This window comes from Nerophis ophidion, linkage group LG04, assembly GCF_033978795.1.
Source record: "Nerophis ophidion isolate RoL-2023_Sa linkage group LG04, RoL_Noph_v1.0, whole genome shotgun sequence".
In the NCBI taxonomy this organism is placed as follows: Eukaryota; Metazoa; Chordata; class Actinopteri; order Syngnathiformes; family Syngnathidae; genus Nerophis; species Nerophis ophidion.
In genome coordinates this window covers 18580106-18604968 of record NC_084614.1, presented here as the reverse complement: position 1 = coordinate 18604968, position 24863 = coordinate 18580106, and the positions used below count along the sequence as shown (strand labels likewise).

The 24863-nt window shown below is 41.2% G+C and overlaps 1 protein-coding gene across 1 annotated transcript in view; it reads right to left on the bottom strand.

Annotated features, from left to right (window-relative positions):
- Nucleotides 1-7113: 7113 nt before the first annotated feature.
- Nucleotides 7114-24863, bottom strand: part of LOC133552155 (uncharacterized) — an 89630-nt gene continuing 71880 nt past the window's right edge. The window contains exons 4-7 of the mRNA XM_061899511.1: nt 8383-8428; nt 7888-8315; nt 7527-7746; nt 7114-7445 (exon numbers count right to left, since the gene is read on the bottom strand). Coding sequence (XP_061755495.1) covers nt 7321-7445; nt 7527-7746; nt 7888-8315; nt 8383-8428 — 819 coding nt within the window. The 3' untranslated portion in view covers nt 7114-7320. The remainder of the gene's footprint in view (nt 7446-7526; nt 7747-7887; nt 8316-8382; nt 8429-24863) is intronic.

Below are 24863 nucleotides of genomic sequence, written 5' to 3'. Positions count from 1 at the left end.
TGTACGAAGCCATGCTGTTGTAACACGTGCTGAATGTGGCTTGGCATTGTCTTGCTGAAATAAGCAGGGACGTCCATGGCAGCATATGTTGTTCCAAAACCTGTATGTACCTTTCAGCATTAATGGTGTCCTCACAGATGTGTAAGTTCCCCATGCCTTGGGCACTAATGCACCCCCATACCATCACAGATGCTGGCTTTTGAACTTTGCCTCGATAACAGTCTGGATGGTTCGGTTTTTGATACAGTGCCGTCCGAGGGAAGGTCACAGTCATTTAATGTTGGTTTCCGGCCATGGCGCTTACGTAGAGTGATTTCTCCAGATTCTCTGAACCTTTTGATGATATTATGGACCGTAGATCCCTACATTTCTTGCAATTGCACTTTGAGAAACGTTGTTCTTAAACTGTTTGACTATTTGCTCACGCAGTTGTGGACAAAGGGGTGTACCTCGCCCCATCCTTTCTTGTGAAAGACTGAGCATTTTTTGGGAAGCTGTTTTTAAACCCAATCATAGCACCCACCTGTTCCCAATTAGCCTGCACACCTGTGGGATGTTCCAGATAAGTGTTTGATGAGCATTCCTCAACTTCATCAGTATTTATTGCCACCTTTCTCAACTTCTTTGTCACGTGTTACTTCCATCAAATTTTAAACTTAATGATTATTTGCATTAAAAAAAATGTTAATGAGTTTGAACATCAAATATGTTGTCTTTGTAGCATATTCAACTGAATATGGGTTAAAAAAGATTTGCAAAGCATTGTATTCCGTTTATATTTAATCTAACACAATTTCCCAACTCACATGGAAACGGGGTTTGTGAATAAAATGGTCGAAGTAGGTCGGGAAGGCTGATAAAAAATAAACAAAAGTGTCAATCAATCAATCAAAAACCTTTGCTGCGTCAAAAAGACGACACTCAAGTACACTATATTGCCAAAAAATGGTCAGAATCGGGTGTACCAATTACTTGGCCCGGCCACAAGTGTATAAAATCAAGGACTTACACTGCAAAAAGTCAGTGTTCAAAAACAAGAAAAAAAAACAACAATATTTTATTTGAACTAAGCAAAATTATCTGCCAATAGAACAAGAAAATCTGGCTTGTCAAGACTTTCCAAAACGAGTAAAATTATCTAACCTCAATAAACCCAAAATACCTTAAAATAAATATATTCTCACTAATAAGTGCACTTATCTTGGTAGAAAAAAAGAGACGTTTTTGCTCAATATGTTGAAAAATATTCTTAAAAGAAGTAAATGCTGGTGCCACTATCTTGACATAATGATATGCGCTCTGCTTTACATTTCGTGAAACCAGCCAACTTATACTAAAAATTAATTTATTGTTCTTAACGGAAAGACAACAAGGCAAGCGCTTGTTACTTTCGGGGTCTCCTAGCCGCTCAGGAAAATCATACGGTCCAAAAATGCATTTTTCCATCGACAACATGACATCATCGCGCCAAGTGCGTGCTCTTTCAGTCAAATAGCGCGCATATACACAGCCCGGCCCCCGGGCAAAATCGTTTTAATTGTAATTTTGAAGAATCTATCTGAATGTGCATGAACTATTTCTGTTCAAAATTAATTGAAATCTTAAATGTTTAAATTCTAACTATCAGTTTACTGTACTGTGCCAACTGTACTACTATAGGAGTAGGTATTGTCTATTGTTTCATTGAAAATAAAACAGCAAAGTCCATTTGGCTGTCATCTATTTAATTATGAGACACAATTGTGTCAAAATCATGATTTTTTTTTTCTAATGCTTAAAATAAGAAATTACTTTTAAAAAAGTAGTTTTATACTTGTGAGTGTTGACACAGCTTTGCAACAGTTGATATTCTACTTTCAAGCATGTTCTACTCAATATAGGTCTTAAAATCTCTGCAATAAGCTGTAGTATCATACTGAGATAATTTAGGACCAAAACACTTAAAACAAGTAAAACACTAACATAAAATATGCTTAGTGAGAAAAAATATCTTAGAAAATAAGCAAATTATTTGACATATTTAATCTTACTTAGATTTCAGTTTTTGCATTGTGGGCATGGAGACGAGTCTGGGTTTGGAAATTGCCAGGAGAACGGTACGATACGGACTGCATTGTGCAGACTGTGAAAGTTGGTGGAGGAGGAATTATGGTGCGGGGTTGTTTTTTTCAGGAGTTGGGATTGGCCACTTAGTTCTAGTCAAAGGAACTTTGAATGCTCCAGGATACCAAAAACATTTTGAGCATTTGACAACTTTCTCTGTCGCTGCCACAAAAAGATGTGTTTTATTCTGCTCCTTCTTTGTCTCATTATGTCCACCAAACGTTTTATGCTGTGCGTGAATACACAGAAGTGAGCTTTGTTGATGTTACTGACTTGCGTGGAGTGCTAATAATCCATGCTATTCAGGGCGATATAGCTCGGTGGGTAAGAAGCGGCCGTGACAGCAACTTCAGGGTTCCAGGTTCAACCCCCGCTTCCGCCATCCTAGTCACTGCCTTGGGCAAGACACTTTACCCACCTGCTCCCAGTGCCACCCACACTGGTTTAAAAATGTAACTTTTATATTGGGTTTCACAATGTAAAGCGCTTTGAGTCACTTTAGAAAAGCGCTATATAAATATAATTCACTTCACTTCGCTTATTCAGGCTCGCTGTGTGTACATATTGCATCATTTTGCCTCGTTTGTAGGTATATTTGAGTTCATTTAATTTCCTTATGTTCTTTGTGTATTTAATTTATATCTGCATGTTTTTAATGACACTTTATCCGTATGTAATATTGGCAGCATTTCTCACAGTCGCTTGTGCTCCATGTTGTTCCAGACCACAGCAAACATTTCCCAGCTTGCAAAGATTGTAATAAATCCATTAGAAGACGACCGTATGTCCTTTCCTTTAACTTGGGGACACACATCTAGACATTTGGCAGTTTTACGTCAGTCATTTCCAGGAGTTGTCTCACCTTTTGAGACACTACGTTAATGTGTTGTCATTATTTTAAGACTTATATATGGCTTTTAACTTTTTGCAGCTCCAGACATTTTTTTTTTTTGTATATTTGGTTCAATATGGCTCTTATAAATCCTTTCAGCAAAAATATGGCAATATCACGAAATGATCAAGTATGACACATAGAATGGACCTGCTTTTCCCGTTTGAAGAAGGAAATCTCATTTCAGTAGGCCTTTAAAAGCATCCCAATGATGAACACGCTGAATAGATAGCTAGATAGTACTTTATTGATTCCTTCAGGAGAGTTCTTATGTGAAGATGTTTACAATACTTGAGTCCATCTTGTGTGTGTCCCCATGCTATTAGTGACCATCTTCTTTTTAGGTCTAATGGACAGAATGGGGGCTTCAAGGGCCCTCTAATGCTCCCAAATAGCGTTCAGGTTTTGTGTTTACCTGGAAAGCACTCCATTTAATGCAGAAACGTCAAGCCAGTCTGCTCGGAAGAGGGAAGCTTTATTGAGACTGGTAATGTACTTTTAATTAAAATGACCCCCAAAAACTTAAATATGGCCCTCTTGACTATGTTCAGCGTTTCCTAATATTAGAGCCGAGACCCATTGTTGTGCCATAAGCGCCCCCTGGAGGGCTGCCAAAAAAGATCTATTTCTCAGCTGTGGCCGTAGCAGTCCTCCACAATTTGTGGCAGTAATGACAATATCATCCATCCATCTACCGCTTGTCCCTTTCGGGGTCGCGGGGGGTCGCTGGAGCCTATCTCAGCTGCATTTGGGCGGAAGGCGGCATGTGATTTTTTTCGTCTAAAGTCGGAATTCCGTCTTTTTTAATCTCGGGGGGAAAAAAAATTATCTTCCGTTTTTTTTTTCCGACCCTAAGTCAAGATTCGTTTACTTGCCGATTCGTCTTTTGTAATCGAGATGTAGTTGATTGGTCGATATGTTCCTTTTGACCAATCAGGACATGTGTTATGAATGATGACGTTATTACCGCCATTTTCCAAATGTAAACGATGTCGGTTCTCAAGAGAAAGGACGCTTCACGAGTAAAAGAAATTGATAAACATGTCAAAAATAAGTTTCAATGGGACTGGATGGAAAGGGAAATCACTGATACTGTTGGGAAGAAGGAAGTTACGACTTTGTTTGGCGATTTTATCCGGAAAATCGATCGTCCCGGAAAAGTTTTGTGCACATGGTGTCATGATAATATTGACTATGGATCACGAGGTTTCAAGGCTTTGGAAGTACATGCGAATCGCCAAAAACATATGAAACAACTTGAAGCAAGGAAAACAAACTTTTCACTAGCTGGTACTTTTGGATGTCAACCGAAAGTCAGCAAACCTTACGGACTTCCTCCTTTGTTTACATCGACAACTGCCGTAGACATCGAGAGGAAAGATCCACCCAAATAACCCACTTCAGTTGCAGACAGGGTAGTTAATAATGAGGTAAGCTAAAAAATATTTGCTTGCGAAATACGCATGTTTGTTTTAAATATTAACCAATTGTTGCTTTGCGAAATATAAATGGGTTTTTCTAAAAATAAAAAGCAACGTGAAAGTATATTATGAAATTACAGAAATTCAAAGAGTCGCATTATTGATTCCCGTTAACAATTTATTTGAAAAATATTTGCATATAATACTATTTTGTTATATTAAGTTATTTTGTAGTCTCTCGAAACAATATTGTCAGTGGTGTAACAATCTTGAAGGTAAATATTTTCACACTTGTTTCATGCAATATGTCATTGTCCTCACATTATTATTAAATGTGTGAAGTGAACTGAAGTAATGTGGTGATACTGTAAATAAACTGTAGATAACACTGATCAGTATGACACCTGTGGATGTGAAATGAACACAAGATGTAAATATTAGTGACTAAATACTGTTGGGACTGAACCATATACAGTGATTCATTAGGATAATTGGGGTATGTATGTTCTATTAATGATGTTTTCATGTCTTTAAACACTAAAATATTTTCTTCAAATGGTGCTGTCTGTTAATTTTAGCATGTTAAATTGGTGAAAAACCAGGAGCTTCGGGGAAATGTTTTCAATCTTTTTCATTGTGGTCAAATCACATGTCTGCATATGTGTTCTTGTCCTTCATAGAGATTGTGAATGATAGGCAAAAGTCCCCCACCCCCCCCCCCCCCAAAAATGTTGTTTCTTGTTAAAGTGACATTACTTCCAGCTTTTGTAGATGTCCTGTTAATCTAGTGCCAAGCTAACATGGGATGTAGTGGCAGCATCCACGGGAGGGCTGGGCGATATGGATATGGCCTTTTATTAATATTTTGATATTTTTGGGCCATTTCACGATACACAATATATATCGCAATATTTTGCCTTAGCCCTAAATGAACACTTGATGCATATAATTACAGCAGTATGATGATTCTATGTGTCTACATTAAAACATTCGTGTTCATACTGCATTAATATATGCTCATTTTAAACTTTCATGCAGAGAGGAAAATCACCACTAAGTTAATTTAGCAAATTTAGTATTTATTAAAAATTGATTAAGCAGTGGCACAAACATTCATGTCATTTCCAAAACAGAAAGTGCAAGATTGTCAGAGACATTTTAAAACAAGCTATTAGTGCACTTTTGTGCATGATGTCACTAAGATGACATATCAAAACAACACTAAATTAAAGTGCACTTTTTGTACAGGACGCCACTAAAATAGTTAAAAACAAATAAAGTGCACTTTTGTGCATGATGTCACACAAGATATTTCAAAAACTGTCAAATAAAAATAGTGTATGTTCTTCGTTCTGTGGTAGGTTCCTGCAGACTTTATCTCCTTTTTTTGTTGATTTTTTTTTTTTCACATGGCGTTGATCTGCAAATTGCTGCGTCTGCATTTTGTGAGTTTGGCGCCGAACGGAAATGTTGGCATGCAGTTTCATGCACTCTTTATTCTCTATAAATAGCTATATATAGCTCGGTTGGTAGAGCAGCCGTGCCAGCAACTTGAGGGTTGCAGGTTCGATTCCCGCTTCCGCCATCCTAGTCACTGCCGTTGTGTCCTTGGGCAAGACACTTTACCCACCTGCTCCCAGTGCCACCCACACTGGTTTAAATGTAACTTAGATATTGGGTTTCACTATGTAAAGCGCTTTGAGTCACTAGAGAAAAGCGCTTTATAAATATAATTCACTTCTAGCGGGTGACTTTTCAAATGATGCTACAAATTAGCAGTACTGCACCTTTTTGTAGCAAGGTTTTTGCCGCATAATTGTTCAACATATTCCCGCTGGAAGCCAAACCACTGCCAGACGACGCACGCCGTGCTGTTTTTCTTGGGAATTAATTCTTCCTCCCATTTGTTACCAGACTCCCACCTTCTCTCTCTCATATTACCACTCGCAACGCACCATTAGCACCACGGCTAATGTTACCAATGTAGCAACCTCTCTGCTCGGGGCGTTGCACGCGTGACGTGTGTAAGAAGGTGCGCTTGTTTTAAGTCTCTGTGAGAAGGAGAGACAAGAACGATTGAGAAGAGCCTGGAGTGTAATGCCCCCAGCTAAAAGCAACTGTGTGAGAACGTATACTCGAATATCAAAATATAGTCATTTTCTATATCGCACATACCGTATTTCCTTGAATTGCCGCAGGGCATATAGTATGCGCCTGCCTTGAATTACTGCCGGGTCAAACTCGCTTCGCAAAATAATTAGCGCATGCTTAGTATTACCGCTTGGTCAAACTCGTGACATCCCCCTGTCATCATTTTCAAAATGGAGGAGGCTGATTTCAATACCGGTAATTTGAAATTGCATAAAGGGAAGAAGATAAAGAGCTATTCAGTAGGATTTAAAGGCCTACTGAAACCCACTACTACCCACCACGCAGTCTGATAGTTTATATATCAATGATGAAATATTAACATTGCAACACATGCCAATACGGCCTTTTTAGTTTACTAAATTGCAATTTTAAATTTCCCGGGAGTTTCGTCTTGAAAACGTTGTGTAATGATGACGTGTACGCAAGACGTCACGGGTTTTTAGGAACTATGAGCGCTGCACACACACACACAGCTAAAAGTCGTCTGCTTTAACCGCATAGTTACACAGTATTTTGAAGATCTGTGTTGCTGAATCTTTTGCAATTTGTTCAATTAATATTGGAGAAGTCAAAGTAGTAAGATGGAGTTGGGAAGCTTTAGCCTTTAGCCACACAAACACACGGTGATTCCTTGTTTAAAATTCCTGGAGGTGAAACTTTACTATGGATCAGAGCGCGATCAAGCGAACATGAATCACGACGGAATGTCAACCAGCAGGTTTCGGTGAGAAAATGGTGCTAAAAAGTCGCTTCTTACCGGAGATCAGCCGGCATATTTGCACCGGGTGACAGGACAATGGTGTAAACACCAGAATGTCGCACACCACTGAGATACAGAGACGCACAATCTGACGGACAGGAAGACACAAAGTGTCGATCTAAGGGAGACACAAAGACAGACGCTAATTATGACATGCTTGTTGCTGACTGGTTTCCATAGTTTGACCGTGCTTGTGTACCTGGCACTAAAGTGTCACGCCTGCCCAGCAGCCTGCCGGCAGTGCAGCCCATGCTTGCAGTCATGTGGCGAACGCCGGAAGACAGATTGCGGACGTCTGCCTGCAGTTCGTGCAGCAGCGCCGCATGCACGCGGAGCAGCGTCCTGGCCTCGTCGTGACGCATCTCCACGGGGTGTATACGCTGGTTAAAGGTGGAGTTTGGACGAGGGTTTTCCTCCTTCTGAGAGATAGACTTCTTTAGTGATGTGTAGGACGTCAACATGACTATTTTCTGTCCCCTACGGAGGAACTTGTATAATTCTGTTAGCTTGCAGGGTCAACTGGGGGTTAGTGGGCCACAAAGAAAAGTAGCTGAGTCTACCTGAATCTCCAGGATCTGGACTCGATGCCGATGATTTCTCAGTTCCTCCTGCAGCTCTGACGTGGTCTCCCTCAACTCCTCTAGTTGCTCCTTGTGGTTCTGGTTCTCCTGAAGCCAGGAGGAAACCTCTTCCGAGCAACGAAACATGTCAGGGCAGCGTTTCTGAACCTCCCCCACCGTCGCTCTCAGTCCGCAATGGCCGTCAGAAGTACGCTCGCCGCACTGCGCCGCCGCACTGACGCCAGGCTCACCGGTCTTTCGTCTCTGCGTGTCCAGCGAGGTCTCATGGTGGGGTTCGGTGGGGGTCTCCTCAAGGATGCGACTCGGATACACGTCTGCATCCTCGTAGTTGTCCTGGTGTAAGTCGGCTCCGTCTACGTCAGCTTCTCGGAGGGTGTTGGGGTGCACGTCCTCATCGTGTCCGACGTCTGACCAATCATACCTTGTCACAAGTTGGCCAGTCAGCAGGACCACGGCCACGAGAAATGCTCTCACCTTCATCCTCAACGTACCCTCGCTCAGCCTGTGCTTGACTGTTGAACTGCAACACATGCAACAGTTTTTCAGCAGAGGGCGACTTCAAGAGATGACATTTATGGACAGTCAATGAAATGTCCAAATGCCGTAAAATTTAGGCAGTAGACCTCTAATTGGACACACAGAGGATCATTCCTATAGTGTGCAAATTGACTTAAACACTCAAAAAGTAAAGTGTTTAGGTACAAAAGTTATGTGGAGGTATACTTATAACAATTTTCTAGACAAATCATACTATCATAGTATTATGACATTTTTGCCTTCTTCCTAGTGTAGCAGATTTTTTTTTTTAAAGCAATGCTTTGGAAGTTGTTCTTAATATTGTGGTTAGGAGTGTGTGAATGTATGGTGATAATTGGGAATATTAATTAGTCATATTAAGCGCATCATGTTGCTCTGATTTTTTATCTCTAACAGTACACTGCAAAAACGGAAATCTAAGTAAGATTTAATATCTCAAATAAGGGTGATTTTTGCTTATTTCGTCTGATAATTTTTTCACTAAGCAGATTTTATGTTCGAGTGTTTTACTTGTTTTAAGGGTTTTGGTCCTAAAGGATCTCAGTACATTGAATGACTTATATTGAGTAAAACATGCTTGAAACTATTTTTCTCCAAATGGCCAAAACACACCCAGCAATGGTGTGCAGGAAGGCGGGGAAGAAGAGGGGCAAAGGCGGCCAAAATGTTCACAAGTCCCAATTGTGTCCAAAATACCGGCCGCACAAGTCCCGGGATATGAAAAATGTCCAAAACGCACCCAGCAAAGTCCCACGGGAAGTGGGGTAGAAAAGTGAGAAAAGTCGGCAAAAGTCCCCAAAAATGTTCAAAATACCTACCTAGGTTCGAGTCCCACAAGTCCCGGGATGCCCAAAATGTCCATAACACACCCAGCCGAACCCCACGGGGAGGGGGGGATAAAAGTTGGAAAGGTCCGCAAAAGTCCCAAAAATGTTGAAAATACCTACCCAGGTTCGAGTCCCACTCGGGTTCGAGTTTGAGTTCGAACCCGGGTGGGATTTTTGAACATTTTACCGACTTTTCTCACTTTTCTCCCTGCCTTCCCATGGGACTTTGCTAGGCTCGATATGGACATTGCAGGCACCCCGGCCGGCGGCGGAACTTGTGGGACTCGAACCTGGGTTGGTATTTTGAACATTTTTGGGACTTTTGCTGACTTTTCCAACTTTCATCCCCCCTCCCCGTGGGACTCGGCTTGGTGTGTTATGGACCTTTTGGGCATCCCAGGACTTGTGCGTGCATACATACATAAGATTTTATGTTTGAGTGTTTTACTTGTTTTAAGTGTTTTGGTCCTAAATGATGTCAGTAAGCTATTACAGCTTCTTGCTGACATTTTATGACCCATATTGAGTAAAAAATGCTTGAAAATATTTTTGTCCAAATACCCGAAACACACCCAGCAATGGTGCGCAGGAAGGCGGGTAAGAAGAGGGGCAAAAGCGGCCAAAATGTTCACAAGTCCCAATTGTGTCCAAAATACCGTTCCAGTCCCACGAGTCCCGCCGCCGGCTGCACAAGTCCCGGGATGTGAAAAATGTCCAAAACGCACCCAGCAAAGTCCCACGGGAAGTGGGGGAGAAAAGTGAGAAAAGTCGGCAAAATTCCCCAAAAATGTTCAAAATACCTACCCAGGTTCGAGTCCCACACGTCCCGGGATGCCCAAAATGTTCATAACACACCCAGCCGAGTCCCACGGGGAAGGGGGATAAAAGTTGGAAAGGTTGGCAAAAGTCCCAAAAATTTTGAAAATACCTACCCAGGTTCGAGTCCCACTCGCGTTCGAGTTTGAACCCGGGTGGGATTTTTGAATATTTTACCGACTTTTCTCACTTTTCTCCCTGCCTTCCCATGGGACTTTGTTAGGCTCGATATGGACATTGTAGGCAACCTGGCCGGCGGCGGAACTTGTGGGACTCGAACCTGGGTTGGTATTTTGAACATTTTTGGGACTTTTGCTGACTTTTCCAACTTTCATCCCCCCCCCCGTGGGACTCGGCTGGGTGTGTTATGGACCTTTTGGGCATCCCAGGACTTGTGCATACATACATACATAAGATTTTATGTTTGAGTGTTTTACTTGTTTTAAGTGTTTTGGTCCTAAATGATGTCAGTAAGCTATTACAGCTTCTTGCTGACATTTTATGACCCATATTGAGTAAAAAATGCTTGAAAATATTTTTGTCCAAATACCCGAAACACACCCAGCAATGGTGCGCAGGAAGGCGGGTAAGAAGAGGGGCAAAAGCGGCCAAAATGTTCACAAGTCTCAATTGTGTCCAAAATACCGTTCCAGTCCCACGAGTCCCGCCGCCGGCTGCACAAGTCCCGGGATGTGAAAAATGTCCAAAACGCACCCAGCAAAGTCCCACGGGAAGTGGGGGAGAAAAGTTGGCAAAATTCCCCAAAAATGTTCAAAATACCTACCCAGGTTCGAGTCCCACAAGTCCCGGGATGCCCAAAATGTTCATAACACACCCAGCCGAGTCCCACGGGGAAGGGGGATAAAAGTTGGAAAGGTTGGCAAAAGTCCCAAAAATGTTGAAAATACCTACCCAGGTTCGAGTCCCACTCGGGTTCGAGTTTGAGTTCGAACCCGGGTGGGATTTTTGAATATTTTACCGACTTTTCTCACTTTTCTCCCTGCCTTCCCATGGGACTTTGCTAGGCTCGATATGGACATTGTAGGCACCCTGGCCGGCGGCGGAACTTGTGGGACTCGAACCTGGGTTGGTATTTTGAACATTTTTGGGACTTTTGCTGACTTTTCCAACTTTCATCCCCCCCCCCCCCGTGGGACTCGGCTGGGTGTGTTATGGACCTTTTGGGCATCCCAGGACTTGTGCATACATACATACATAAGATTTTATGTTTGAGTGTTTTACTTGTTTTAAGTGTTTTGGTCCTAAATGATGTCAGTAAGCTATTACAGCTTCTTGCTGACATTTTATGACCCATATTGAGTAAAAAATGCTTGAAAATATTTTTGTCCAAATACCCGAAACACACCCAGCAATGGTGCGCAGGAAGGCGGGTAAGAAGAGGGGCAAAAGCGGCCAAAATGTTCACAAGTCCCAATTGTGTCCAAAATACCGTTCCAGTCCCACGAGTCCCGCCGCCGGCTGCACAAGTCCCGGGATGTGAAAAATGTCCAAAACGCACCCAGCAAAGTCCCACGGGAAGTGGGGGAGAAAAGTTGGCAAAATTCCCCAAAAATGTTCAAAAACCCTACCCAGGTTCGAGTCCCACAAGTCCCGGGATGCCCAAAATGTTCATAACACACCCAGCCGAGTCCCACGGGGAAGGGGGATAAAAGTTGGAAAGGTTGGCAAAAGTCCCAAAAATGTTGAAAATACCTACCCAGGTTCGAGTCCCACTCGGGTTCGAGTTTGAGTTCGAACCCGGGTGGGATTTTTGAACATTTTACCGACTTTTCTCACTTTTCTCCCTGCCTTCCCATGGGACTTTGCTAGGCTCGATATGGACATTGTAGGCACCCTGGCCGGCGGCGGAACTTGTGGGACTCGAACCTGGGTTGGTATTTTGAACATTTTTGGGACTTTTGCTGACTTTTCCAACTTTCATCCCCCCTCCCCGTGGGACTCGGCTTGGTGTGTTATGGACCTTTTGGGCATCCCAGGACTTGTGCATACATACATACATAAGATTTTATGTTTGAGTGTTTTACTTGTTTTAAGTGTTTTGGTCCTAAATGATGTCAGTAAGCTATTACAGCTTCTTGCTGACATTTTATGACCCATATTGAGTAAAAAATGCTTGAAAATATTTTTGTCCAAATACCCGAAACACACCCAGCAATGGTGCGCAGGAAGGCGGGTAAGAAGAGGGGCAAAAGCGGCCAAAATGTTCACAAGTCCCAATTGTGTCCAAAATACCGTTCCAGTCCCACGAGTCCCGCCGCCGGCTGCACAAGTCCCGGGATGTGAAAAATGTCCAAAACGCACCCAGCAAAGTCCCACGGGAAGTGGGGGAGAAAAGTGAGAAAAGTCGGCAAAATTCCCCAAAAATGTTCAAAATACCTACCCAGGTTCGAGTCCCACACGTCCCGGGATGCCCAAAATGTTCATAACACACCCAGCCGAGTCCCACGGGGAAGGGGGATAAAAGTTGGAAAGGTTGGCAAAAGTCCCAAAAATTTTGAAAATACCTACCCAGGTTCGAGTCCCACTCGCGTTCGAGTTTGAACCCGGGTGGGATTTTTGAATATTTTACCGACTTTTCTCACTTTTCTCCCTGCCTTCCCGTGGGACTTTGCTAGGCTCGATATGGACATTGTAGGCACCCTGGCCGGCGGCGGAACTTGTGGGACTCGAACCTGGGTAGGTATTTTGAACATTTTTGGGACTTTTGCTGACTTTTCCGACTTTCATCCCCCCTCCCCGTGGGACTCGGCTGGGTGTGTTATGGACCTTTTGGGCATCCCAGGACTTGTGCGGCCATACATAAGATTTTATGTTTGAGTGTTTTACTTGTTTTAAGTGTTTTGGTCCTAAAAGATGTCAGTAAGATATTACAGCTTGTTGCTGAGATTTTATGACCTATATTGAGTAAAACATGCTTGAAACTAGAATATCAACTGTTGCAAAGCTGTGTCATCAACACTCACAAGTATAGAACTACTTTTTTTTAAAGTACTCATTTCAAGCATAAAAAAAATCATGACTTTGACACAATTGTGTCTCATATTAAAACAGATGACAGCCAAATGGACTTTGCTGTTTTATTTTCAATGTGTCACGCCCATGGGGTTCATGTTTTGTTTTGGTCATGTTCGGTTTGGTTTTTTGGACATTCAGTTCTTGTTCCTGCACTTCCTTGTTTTTCTTTGTTACCATGCCAACTCATTGATTTTCACCTTGCCCTCATGTCACGCCCCTATCCCCATGTCATGCACCTGTTTCCAATCATCATAGCTATTACTTACACAGGAAGTTGCCAGGAAGTCAGACTGGCAACTTTACATATCCCTAAAGCCGATTCATGCCAAGCGTTGCTGTTTATTCCCTCCTGCTCATGTTAAGAACGTTTTTGGTTTTGTTATGTCACAGTTGTTTAATTTCGTTTTCAGTAGTGAAGTTTGTTCTCCGCCATTGTGCGCGCCATTTGTTTGCCTTTTGTTGTAGTTTATTAGTGCTAGTAATAAAATATGTACTCACATTCACGTCTCGCTCGTGCCAATTTTCCTTTGCGCCGGAAAAACAAACTATCCCATAGTCCAAGTCCTGACACAATGAAACAGAAGAAAATACGTACTGGTATAGTTGTTGAGATCCGCTTTTCGGTTCTCCACATATTATTGTTTATTGTTCCAGTTTTTGTATCACTCCGTCGTTCCACCTGCTTAGCTCCTGTTTTGTCCGTTTCCATGGTTTCTCATTGATTTCACCTGCTACTCACGGTCCCGCACACCTGTTACTGTTAATCATCTTCCCTATATAAGTCTGCCCTTTTTGTTGTTCAGTCAGGGACCCAAGTTTGCTTTTCATGCAACGGTACGTCTGCTATTCCGTTTGCTTTCACACAACTATTTTCGACTGATCATCGCTGCATGTTTATTCACGCTAGCTTTCACGCTACGCACTTTTTGTTCTCGCGGGCTTACATGCTACGCATTTGTTTTATTCCAGCTCTCATGCTGATGATTTGTTTTTCCCTTTTTGTGTGCCTTCGTGCCAGTTTAGTTTGTCTATTTGTATATCCTAGCTTTCATGCTAGAGTCCTTTGTTTGTTTTTCTACTAGCTCCAGTATTTTTGTTCTCTAGCTCCTTTTGTTATTTAAATAAATTCATTTAATCTTACCTTTGCTGTGTTCACGTTCGACGCAGCCACGAAGGGACAATTTTGGCATTACTATGCCACACAGACGTAACAATAGTAGTGCAGTTGTTAGTGAGAATTAACTAATTTTAAGGTATGTTTGGGTCCATTGAGGTTAGCTAATTTGACTTGTTTTGAAAAGTCTTGACAAGCCAAATTGTCTTGTTTTATTGGCAGATAAATTTGCTTAGTTCAAGTAAAATACCCCCATTTTTGTGTTTTTTTTCTTGTTTTTGAACACTGACTTTTTGCAGTGTATTGTCTCTATAGGCCTGCGAATTGAGAGTTTCCTGACCTTCTTCCTGAGTTTTTTTCCCAGCCTTTTTTTGGTTAAGATTATAAAAGATATTTATAATAATTAATTTTGGTTACTCCAACTACTGGAGAGTGTCAACTAGGGATAAAGACCCCACACTTTACACAAGCCATGGTGATGAAAACCTAACAGCGAGAGTAAAAGAAGGTTGAAAATTACAGTAAAGATTCCGCCCCAGAGCCAAGTTGAGAGCTGCCGCTTGTCGCTTTTGCTTTTTTTTTTTGCTTTCATAACTGACCTTGGAAAGAACGTCTTTGTGTAAACATGATTGCAGCGCTCCAGTAATTACGGCAGGGTTGGCTGTTTGGATTCAAGGCGTTTCTTCCTCCCTATTCTGTCTTGGCCATACAGTAATTGGATTGTTCCTACATTGTTTATCTCTTAATTCGCCCTCCATATCACACAAGGGGTATTCCCACGGGGGGACTCTCTTGCATGGATATGTGTGAGCTTGTGAAATTACAAGGCAGTTTATTGATCACTTTTCGCGAGACAGAAGGCAGCGTATTTGATTTTTGAGTTGATCCCCTTTGGACAGAAAATGGGCGGGGAAGTCATTAGAGCGGGATAAAGATGTTTTTGCTCTCAATGTGAAGCAACAGATCAATAAATCGTTCTGTGTGGTGGAACATGTCAGCTTTGCATTGATTTGCTGGGTTAAAAGTAGACTTGAATTTAATACATCGAAGAAAAAAAACAGACAGTCAATCAAAATTTTACATACAAACCCCGTTTCCATATGAGTTGGGAAATTGTGTTAGATGTAAATATGAACTCAAACTCATAAACTTTGTTTTTTTTTTTGCAAATAATAATTGACTTAGAATTTCATGGCTGCAACATGTACCGAAGTAGTTGGGAAAGGGCATGTTCACTACTGTGTTACATCACCTTTTCTTTTAACAACACTCAATAAACGTTTGGGAACTGAGGAAACTAATTGTTGAAGCTTTGAAAGTGGAATTCTTTACCATTCTTGATTGATGTAGAGCAGGGGAAGGGAACCTATGGCTCTAGAGCCAGATGTGGCTCTTTTGATGACTGCACCTGGCTCTCAGATAAATCTTAGCTGACATTGCTTAACACGGTAAGAAATGAATAATTCCGCTGGTAATAACAGTGTTAAAAATAACTTTCAAAATATAAAACATTCTCATGAATTTTAATCCAATGTTAATGTTCAAGAAGTCGTCTTAATGGTAAGAAGTATTTTATTTATTGTTGGTTAGCTTCAGAATAAAAATGTTATTAAAAGGAATAAGAGACTTATTTATACTCTAAAAATATTGGTCTTACTTAAAAATGCATGCATTTAGTTGTATTCAGTCTTAAAAAAAATATTATATGGCTCTCACGGAAATACTTTTTAAAATACTTGGCTTGTATGGCTCTCTCAACCAAAAAGGTCCCCGATCCCTGATGTAGAGCTTAAGTTGTTCAAAAGTCCAGGGTCTTGTCGTATTTTACGCTTCATAATGCACCACATATTTTCGATGGGAGACATGTCTGGACTGCAGGCGGGCCAGGAATGTACCCGCACTCTTTTACTACGAAGCAACGCGGTTGTAACACGTGGCTTGGCATTGTTTTGCTGAAATAAGCAGGGGCGTCCATGATAATGTTGCTTGGATGACAACATATGTTGCTCCAAAACCTGTATGTACCTTTCAGCATTAATGGTGCCTTCACAGATGTGTAAGTTACCCATGCCTTTTGATGATTTTACGGACCGTAGATGGTAAGATCCCTAAATTCCTTGCAATAGCTCGTTGAGAAATGTTGTTCTAAAACTGTTCAACAATTTGCTTACAAATTGGTGACCCCTCGCCCCATCCTTGTTTGTGAATTACTTAGCATTTCATGGAAGCTGCTTTTTATACCAATCATGGCACCCACCTGTTCCCAATTAGCCTGCACACCTGGGGGATGTTTCAAATAAGTGTTTGATGAGCATTCCTCAACTTTATCAGTATTTAATGCCACCTTTCCCAACTTCCTTGTTACGTGTTGCTGGCATCAAATTATAAAGTTAATGATTATTTGCAAAAAAAAAAAAGTTTATGAGTTTGAACATCAAATATGTTGTTTTTGTAGCATATTCAACTGAATATGGGTTGAAAATGATTTGCAAATCATTTAATTCCGTTTATATTTACATCTAACACAATTTCCCAACTCATATGGAAACGGGGTTTGTACATAATCTCATGGCTGTGTTGAGTTTCCAATACTTTCTACAATTTTTTATTTTTTTTGTGACTGAGTGATTGGAGCTCATACTTGTTGGTCACAAAAAATATTCACGAAGTTTGGTTCTTTTATGAATTTATTATGGGTCTACTGAAAATGTGAGCAAATCTGCTGGGTCAAAAGTATACATACAGCAATGTTAATATTTGGTTACATGTCCCTCGGCAGGTTTCACTGCAATAAGACACTTTTGGTAGCCATCCACAAGCTTCTGCTTGAATTTTTGACCACTCTTGACGAAATTGGTACAGTTCAGCTAAATGTGTTGGTTTTCTGACACGGACTTGTTTCTTCAGCATTGTCCACACGTTTAAGTCAGGACTTTGGGAAGGCCATTCTAAAACTTTTAATTCTAGCTTGATTTACACACATTTTGACGTGTGTTTGGGGTCATTGTCCTGTTAGAACACCCAACTGCGCCCAAGACTCAACCTCCGGGCTGGTGATTTTAGGTTGTCCTGAAGAATTTGGAGGTAATCCTCCTTTTTCATTGTCCCATTCAAAGCACCAGATCCATTGGCAGCAAAACAAGCCCAGAGGGGATAGTGTTCCTGGGATTAAAGGCCTCACCTTTTCTCCTCCAAAAATATCGCTGGGTATTGTGGCCAAACAGCTCAATTTTTGTTTCATCTGACATCACATGGACAAATATGAGACCTTCTGGAGCAAAGTTCTGTGGTCAGATGAAACAAAAACTGAGCTGTTTGGCCACAATACCCAGCAGTATGTTTGGAGGAGAAAAGGTGAGGCCTTTAATTCCAGGAACACCACACCTACCGTCAATCATGGTGTTGGTATAGTATTATGCTATGGGCCTGTTTTGCTGCCAATGGAACTGGTGCATTAAATGGAGGATTACCTCCAAATGCTTCAGGACAACCTAAAATCATCAGCCCAGATGTTGGGTCTCGGGCGCAGTTGGGTCTTCCAACAGGACAATGACCCCAAATACATGTCAAAAGTGGTAAAGGAATGGCTGAATCAGGCTAGAATTAAAGGTTTAGAATGTTTTTTAAGTCCAGACTTAAACATGTGGACAATGCTGAAGAAACAAGTCCGTGTCAGAAAACCAACAAATTTAGCTGAACTGCACGAATTTTGTCAAAAATTCATACCAAAAGTGCCTTATTGCTGTGAAACTTGCCAAGGGACATGTAACCAAATATTAACATTGCTGTATGTATACTTTTGACCCAGCAGATTTGCTCACATTTTCAGTAGACCCGGAATAAATTCATAAAAGAACCAAACTTGATGAATGTTTAAGACCAACAAGAATGTACTACTATCACAAAAAATAAGAGTTGTAAAAAATATTGGAAACTCAACACAGCCATGACTTTATGTTCTTTACAAGTGTGTGTAAACTTTTGTTCCCAACTGTAAATAAAGGATATCACCGTGCGGCCACTCCCTATAAGCAGATCACACGGTTTAATATCAAGTATAAAATTATATATTCACTTATTTATACATATACACACACTTCTATGAGAGGTGAGGTTAATCGATTTTTCGATGTATCACAATTTGGAGATGTACAATTACAAAATCGATTAGTAAACATCAATAATTGATTTATACATACATACATAAATAAATAAAAATAAATACTTTATACATAAAGTAATGCAGACAGTTCTACAATTCAGCTGACTGCAGCGAGCTACATGGAGAGATCCGACCAGCTCCTTCATTATACGACACTTATAGTTCAGTTTTGCATGGATTTCCATTAATTTAATAAATGTGGGAATTCATATGACTGTTTCTTATTACAAATTAGTTTTCTTTTTTTTTAAGTTGCAAGCAATTAACATTTATTTAGTGAAAGGAAAACTGCATCAATTTGCATGGATAAAAAATGCATCAATCAATTTTTAGTCGAATCGTAGCTACTGAATCGTAATCAAATTGTGAGGATTCAATTAAGTCTTTAATTAATTTAAATTGATGCAGTTTTACATTTCTTTTCGCTTCACTAAATACGCATTAATCACTTGCAAGTTTGTAATAAATTAATTCCCACATTTATATACACACACACATATATATATATACACACACACACAGTATATATATATATATATATATATATATATATATATATATATATATATATATATATATATATAATACACACACACATATACATACATATACACAAATATATATATACACATGTATAAACATATACGTACATATATACACACATATACATACACACACACATTTACGTATATATACACACACACACACACACACACACACACACACACACACATATATATATATACACAGATATACAGTCACACACACACACACACTTGTGTGAAAAAAACATTTAAAAACGGCAACAAACGCATTCATTCGTTGTAATCAGACCCTTGTATCACCCAGCATGCAGCTGTTAAATTATAAAAGAAAATTGCTGAAAAGAGGAATGTCCTTAGTCTATTGTTTCTATTTCTGACAGTCCAAATATGTTGACACACACACACACATATATATATACACAGATATACATAGTCTCACTCACACACACACACGACGCAGGATTCCCAGTCCATCTTCCGTTTTTGCAGCACCAGCGCCTCCTTTCTCACAGCCGTGCGCGAAACTCACGTGTCAGTTTGCACATACCTTGGATGCAATGGATTGCACTCCTTATTTTCCTCACGTAACAGACGCAATCCACTTTGCGCAAGTTTAGTCGGCCAGCTTTGCACATGTTTTAGCAGACGCAAACCTTTAGTAGTAATGTAATTGCCGCCAGTCTTCTGTAGGTGACATCATCAGGCTAATGCAGGCCCCACCCACATTTTGGAGCTACAAGTGAGCGGCCCAGAATGTGCTCAGACTCACCGAAAAAAAAAGAAACTCAGAATCACCACAGTGTCTATTTGGGGGTGAATTATACTCGTTGACATCCTTTTTAGGTCCAGAACTGATGTATGTGCCAATGTCTGCGTGAGAGGGGCCCTTTAAATGGGAACATTATCACCAGACCTATGTAAGTGTCAATATATACCTTGATGTTGCAGAAAAAAAGACCATGTTTTTTTAACCGATTTCCAAACTCTAAAAGGGTGAATTTGGCGATTTAAACGCCTTTCAATTGTTCGCCTGTCGGGGCGATGACCTTTCACCCGTGACGTCACATTGTGAAGCGACCCGCCATTTTCTCAAAAACATTACATACATAAGTCAAATCAGCTCTGTTATTTTCCGATTTTTCAACTGTTTTCCCGTACCTTGGAGACATCATGCCTCGTCGGTGTGTTGTCGGAGGGTGTAACAACACGATCAGGGACGGATTCAAGTTGACTTACGTGGAGTGCCCTAATCAGACATATCAGTGGTCACGGCATGCTAATCGAGGCTAACATGCTGTTTAGGCTAGCTGTATGTACATATTGCATCGTTATGCCTCATTTGTAGCTATATTTGCATCCAGCCTTTCTTTCCACCCACATTTAATGCCAAACAAACACATACCAATCAACGGATTCAAGTTGCACCAGTGTCAAAAGATGCTCAAGTCCCTCGTTTGTTCTGTACACTGTACCGACGACAGCTATGCTACGACAGAGACGGCACAGAGATGGCAAGAATGTGTGGATATCCTGCGACACTCAAAGCAGATGCATTTCCAACGATAAAGTCAACGAAATCACAAAGGTGAGTTTTGTTGATGTTATTGACTTTTGTGGAGTGTGCTAATCAGACATATTTGGTCACGGCATGACTGCAAGCTAATCGATGCTAACATGCTATTTAGGTTAGCTGTATGTGCATATTGCATCGTTATGCCTCATTTGTAGATATATTTGCATCCAGCCTTTCCCTCCACCCACATTTAATGCCAAACAAACACATACCGATCAACGGATTCAAGTTGCACCAGTGTCAAAAGACGCGAAAGTCCCTCGTTTGTTCTGCACACTGTACCGACGACAGCTATGCTACGACAGAGGCGGCACAAAGATGGCAAGAATGATTGGATATCCTACAACACTCAAAGCAGATGCATTTCCAACGATAAAGTCAACGAAATGACAAAGGTGAATTTTGTTGATGTTATTGACTTTTGTGGAGTGTGCTAATCAGACATATTTGGTCACGGCCTGACTGCAAGCTAATTGATGCTCACATGCTATTTAGGCTAGCTGTACGTACAAATTGCATCATTATGCCTCATTTGTAGCTATATTTGCATCCAGCCTTTCTTTCCACCCACATTTAATGCCAAACAAACACACACCAATCAACGGATTCAAGTTGCACCAGTGTCAAAAGATGCTCAAGTCCCTCGTTTGTTCTGCACACTGTACCGACGACAGCTATGCTACGACAGAGATGGCAAGAATGTGTGGATATCCTGCGACACTCAAAGCAGATCCATTTCCAACGATAAAGTCAACGAAATCACAAAGGTGAGTTTTGTTGATGTTATTGACTTTCGTGGAGTGTGCTAATCAGACATATTTGGTCACGGCCTGACTGCAAGCTAATTGATGCTCACATGCTATTTAGGCTAGCTGTATGTACATATCGCATCACTTTGTCTAGTTATATTCTTATTTTACTGTTATATTTTTATTCCCATTGTTGCTTTTAATTTTATTGTTATTGTAATATTTCTGTATTTTGTTTCCATTTAAACCCCCATTATTTACTTTAACTTTTTTTTTAATTGATCTCAACTCTGTACACTGCTGCTGGAATTTTAATTTTCCTGAAGGAACTCTCCTGAAGGAATCAATAAAGTACTATCTATCTATCTATCCATCCATCATTATGCCTCATTTGTAGCTATATTTGCATCCAGCCTTTCCCTCCACCCACATTTAATGCCAAACAAACACATACCAATCGTTGGTTAGAAGGCGATCGCCGAATTCGTCCGCGCTTCCTTCCGTGATATGGCTCAAAAGCTTCTGTTTCTTCTTTAATTTCGTTTTCGGTACCTGCCTCCACACTCCAACCATCCGTTTCAATACATGCGTAATCTGTTCAATCGCTTACAGCGCTGAAATCCGAGTCTGAATCCGAGCTAATATCGCTATACCTTTCTGTGCTATCCGCCATGTTTGTTTCTGTGTGGTCACAGGATAATGGACGGGTGAATATAACGACGGTTAAAATCAGGCACTTTGAAGCCGTTTTTCGGGATATTGCGTGATGGGTAAAAATTTTGAGAAAAACTTTGAAAAATAAAATAAGCCGCTGGGAACTGATTTTTTTGGTTTTAACCCTTCAGAAATTGTGATAATGTTCCACATTTAAAAAGGGAGCACCAGCACGCGTCAGGTCCAATCCCCCGAGAAACATTCATTCTGGTCACGCTTCCCGAATCCCTTTAATAATTGCACTGAGAGCTAAAATAGATTCAAATCGCTTTCTCCCTTCAATGCTGTTTGGATATTCTTTATCTCTCATTAGTCAAAAAGGCATTTCAATGGCGCTGATTAATTATACATTGAGACACAACAAGGAATGTTGCATGGCAATATAATGAATAAGTCATCTTTCATCGTATGCGACCTACATTCTTCCTCTATTTGCGGAATGGATTTGATGCGAGGACATGTAAGAGCAATAAACTCCACCCCGGTGCCAGGAGCGGGGCTACTGTGCATCTGCACGGCGAGAAGTGATGTCATTGTCACTTGTCATCAAAAACCACTCGCCGTGTCGCCGCGCTGACCTTTTCACAAGGCGGGGGGGACATGTCCATTTGCGTCGGCGAAATTAAAACTGACCCTCCCCCCTCGTGAGGTTGACCACGCTGCCGTCGTGGTTTGCAGCTGTTATATAACAATGTAAAGTGGTTTGCTTATCGTTCACGCGTCTTACAAATATGAAGGTCAAAGGGCTGCTCTACTAAAGCAGGGGTCGGCAACCCGAAACGTTAAAAGAGGACCAAAAATACAAAAAATCTGTCTTATAATGAATAAATGACTAAATTAGCTATATGAGCCTACTATCAAAATGACTATGTGTAACAGGCTGAAGCAAATCTTTGTTGACAGAAATGCTGAAATTCAATATTTATTCTACACATTTTTGCAACATTAGAAAGTAGAGATGTCCGATAATGGCTTTTTTGCCGACATCCTGATATTGTCCAACTCTTAATTACCAATATCAACCGATACCGATACATACAGTCGTGGAATTAACGCATTATTATGCCTAATTTTGTTGTGATGCCCCGCTGGATGCATTAAACAATATTACAAGGTTTTCCTAAATAAATCAACTCAAGTTATGGGGAAAAAAATGCCAACATGGCACTGCCATATTTATTATTCAAGTCACAAAGTGCATTATTTTTTGGAACATGCCTCAAAACAGCAGCTTGGAATTTGGGACATGCTCTCCCTGAGAGAGTATTAGGAGGTTGAGGTGGGCGGGGTTGTATATTATAGTGTCCCAGAAGAGTTAGTGCTGCAAGGGCATATGGGTATTTGTTCGGTTGTGTTACAGTGCGGATGTTCTCCCGAAATGTGTTTGTCATTCTTGTTTGGTGTGGGTTCACAGTGTGGCGCATATTTTTAACAGTGTTAAAGTTGTTTATACGGCCACCCTCAGTGTGACCTGTATGGCTGTTGACCAAGTATGCCTTGCATTCACGTGTGTGTGTGAAAAGGCGTAGATATTACGTGCATACTTGCCAACCTCGAGACCTCCGAATTTTGCAGATGTTGGGGGGGGGGGGGGGGGGGGGGCGTGATTGAGGTGGGCGGGCGGGATTGAAGTGGGCGGGTTTGGTGGTAGCGGGGGTGTATATTATAGCGTCCCGGAAGAGTTAGTGGAATTAACACATTATGCCTAATTTTGTTGTGATGCCCCGCTGGATGCATTAAACAATATTACAAGGTTTTCCTAAATAAATCAACTCAAGTTATGGGGAAAAAAATGCCAACATGGCACTGCCATATTTATTATTGAAGTCACAAAGTGCATTTTTTTTTTTAACATGCCTCAAAACAGCAGCTTGGAATTTGGGACATGCTCTCCCTAAGTGAGCATGAAAAGGTTGAGGTCGGCAGGATTAGGGGAGCGGGCGTAGCGGTGGGTGTATATTGTAGCGTCCCGGAAGAGTTAGTGCTGCAAGGGGTTCTGGTTATTTGTTCTGTTGTGTTACGGTGCGGATATTCTCCCTAAATGTGTTCGTTATTCTTGTTTGGTGTGGGTTCACAGAGTGGCACATATTTGTACCAGAGTAAAAGACCTCCAAATTTGGGAGATGGTGATGGGGCGTGGTTGAGGTGGGCGGGGTTTGGTGATAGCGGGGGTGTATATTGTAGCGTTCCGGAAGAGTTAGTGCTGCAAGGGCTTCTGGGTATTTATGTTGTGTTACGGTGCGGATGTTCTCCCAAAATGTGGTTGTCATTCTTGTTTGGTGTGGGTTCACAGTGTGGCGCATATTTGTAACAGTGTTAAAGTTGTTTATACGGCCACCCTCAGTGGGACCTGTATGGCTGTTGACCAAGTATGCCTTGCATTTACTTATGTGTGTGAAAAGCCGTCGATATTATGTGACTGGGCCGGCGTGCTGAGGAAAAGCGGACGTGATGACGTGTTGTAGAGGACGCCCCCAATATTATTGTCCGGGTGGAAATCGGGAGAATGGTAGCCCCGGGAGATTTTCGGCAGGGGCCCTGAAATTCGGGAGTCTCCCGGGAAAATCAGGAGGGTTGGCAAGTATAACTGCAATCATGGTCAAAATTCTGAGATCCCCTCCTCTTCTCAATGACTGAGGTTCCCAAACAGGCTGCGGAATCCAGTTGAATCGACTGGGCTACTCCAAGAAAATGCAAACTTCAATTGCCTCTTACGAAGGGTTTCAGCTGATGGGACCATAACAGCCGAATAGACAAGCATTTTGTCAATAACATATAGATAGATAGTACTTTATTGATTCCTTCAGGAGAGATCCTTCAGGAAAATTAAAAATATCTCTAACCAACACATTTTACACAGAAATTAGGCTATTTTCAGGAAA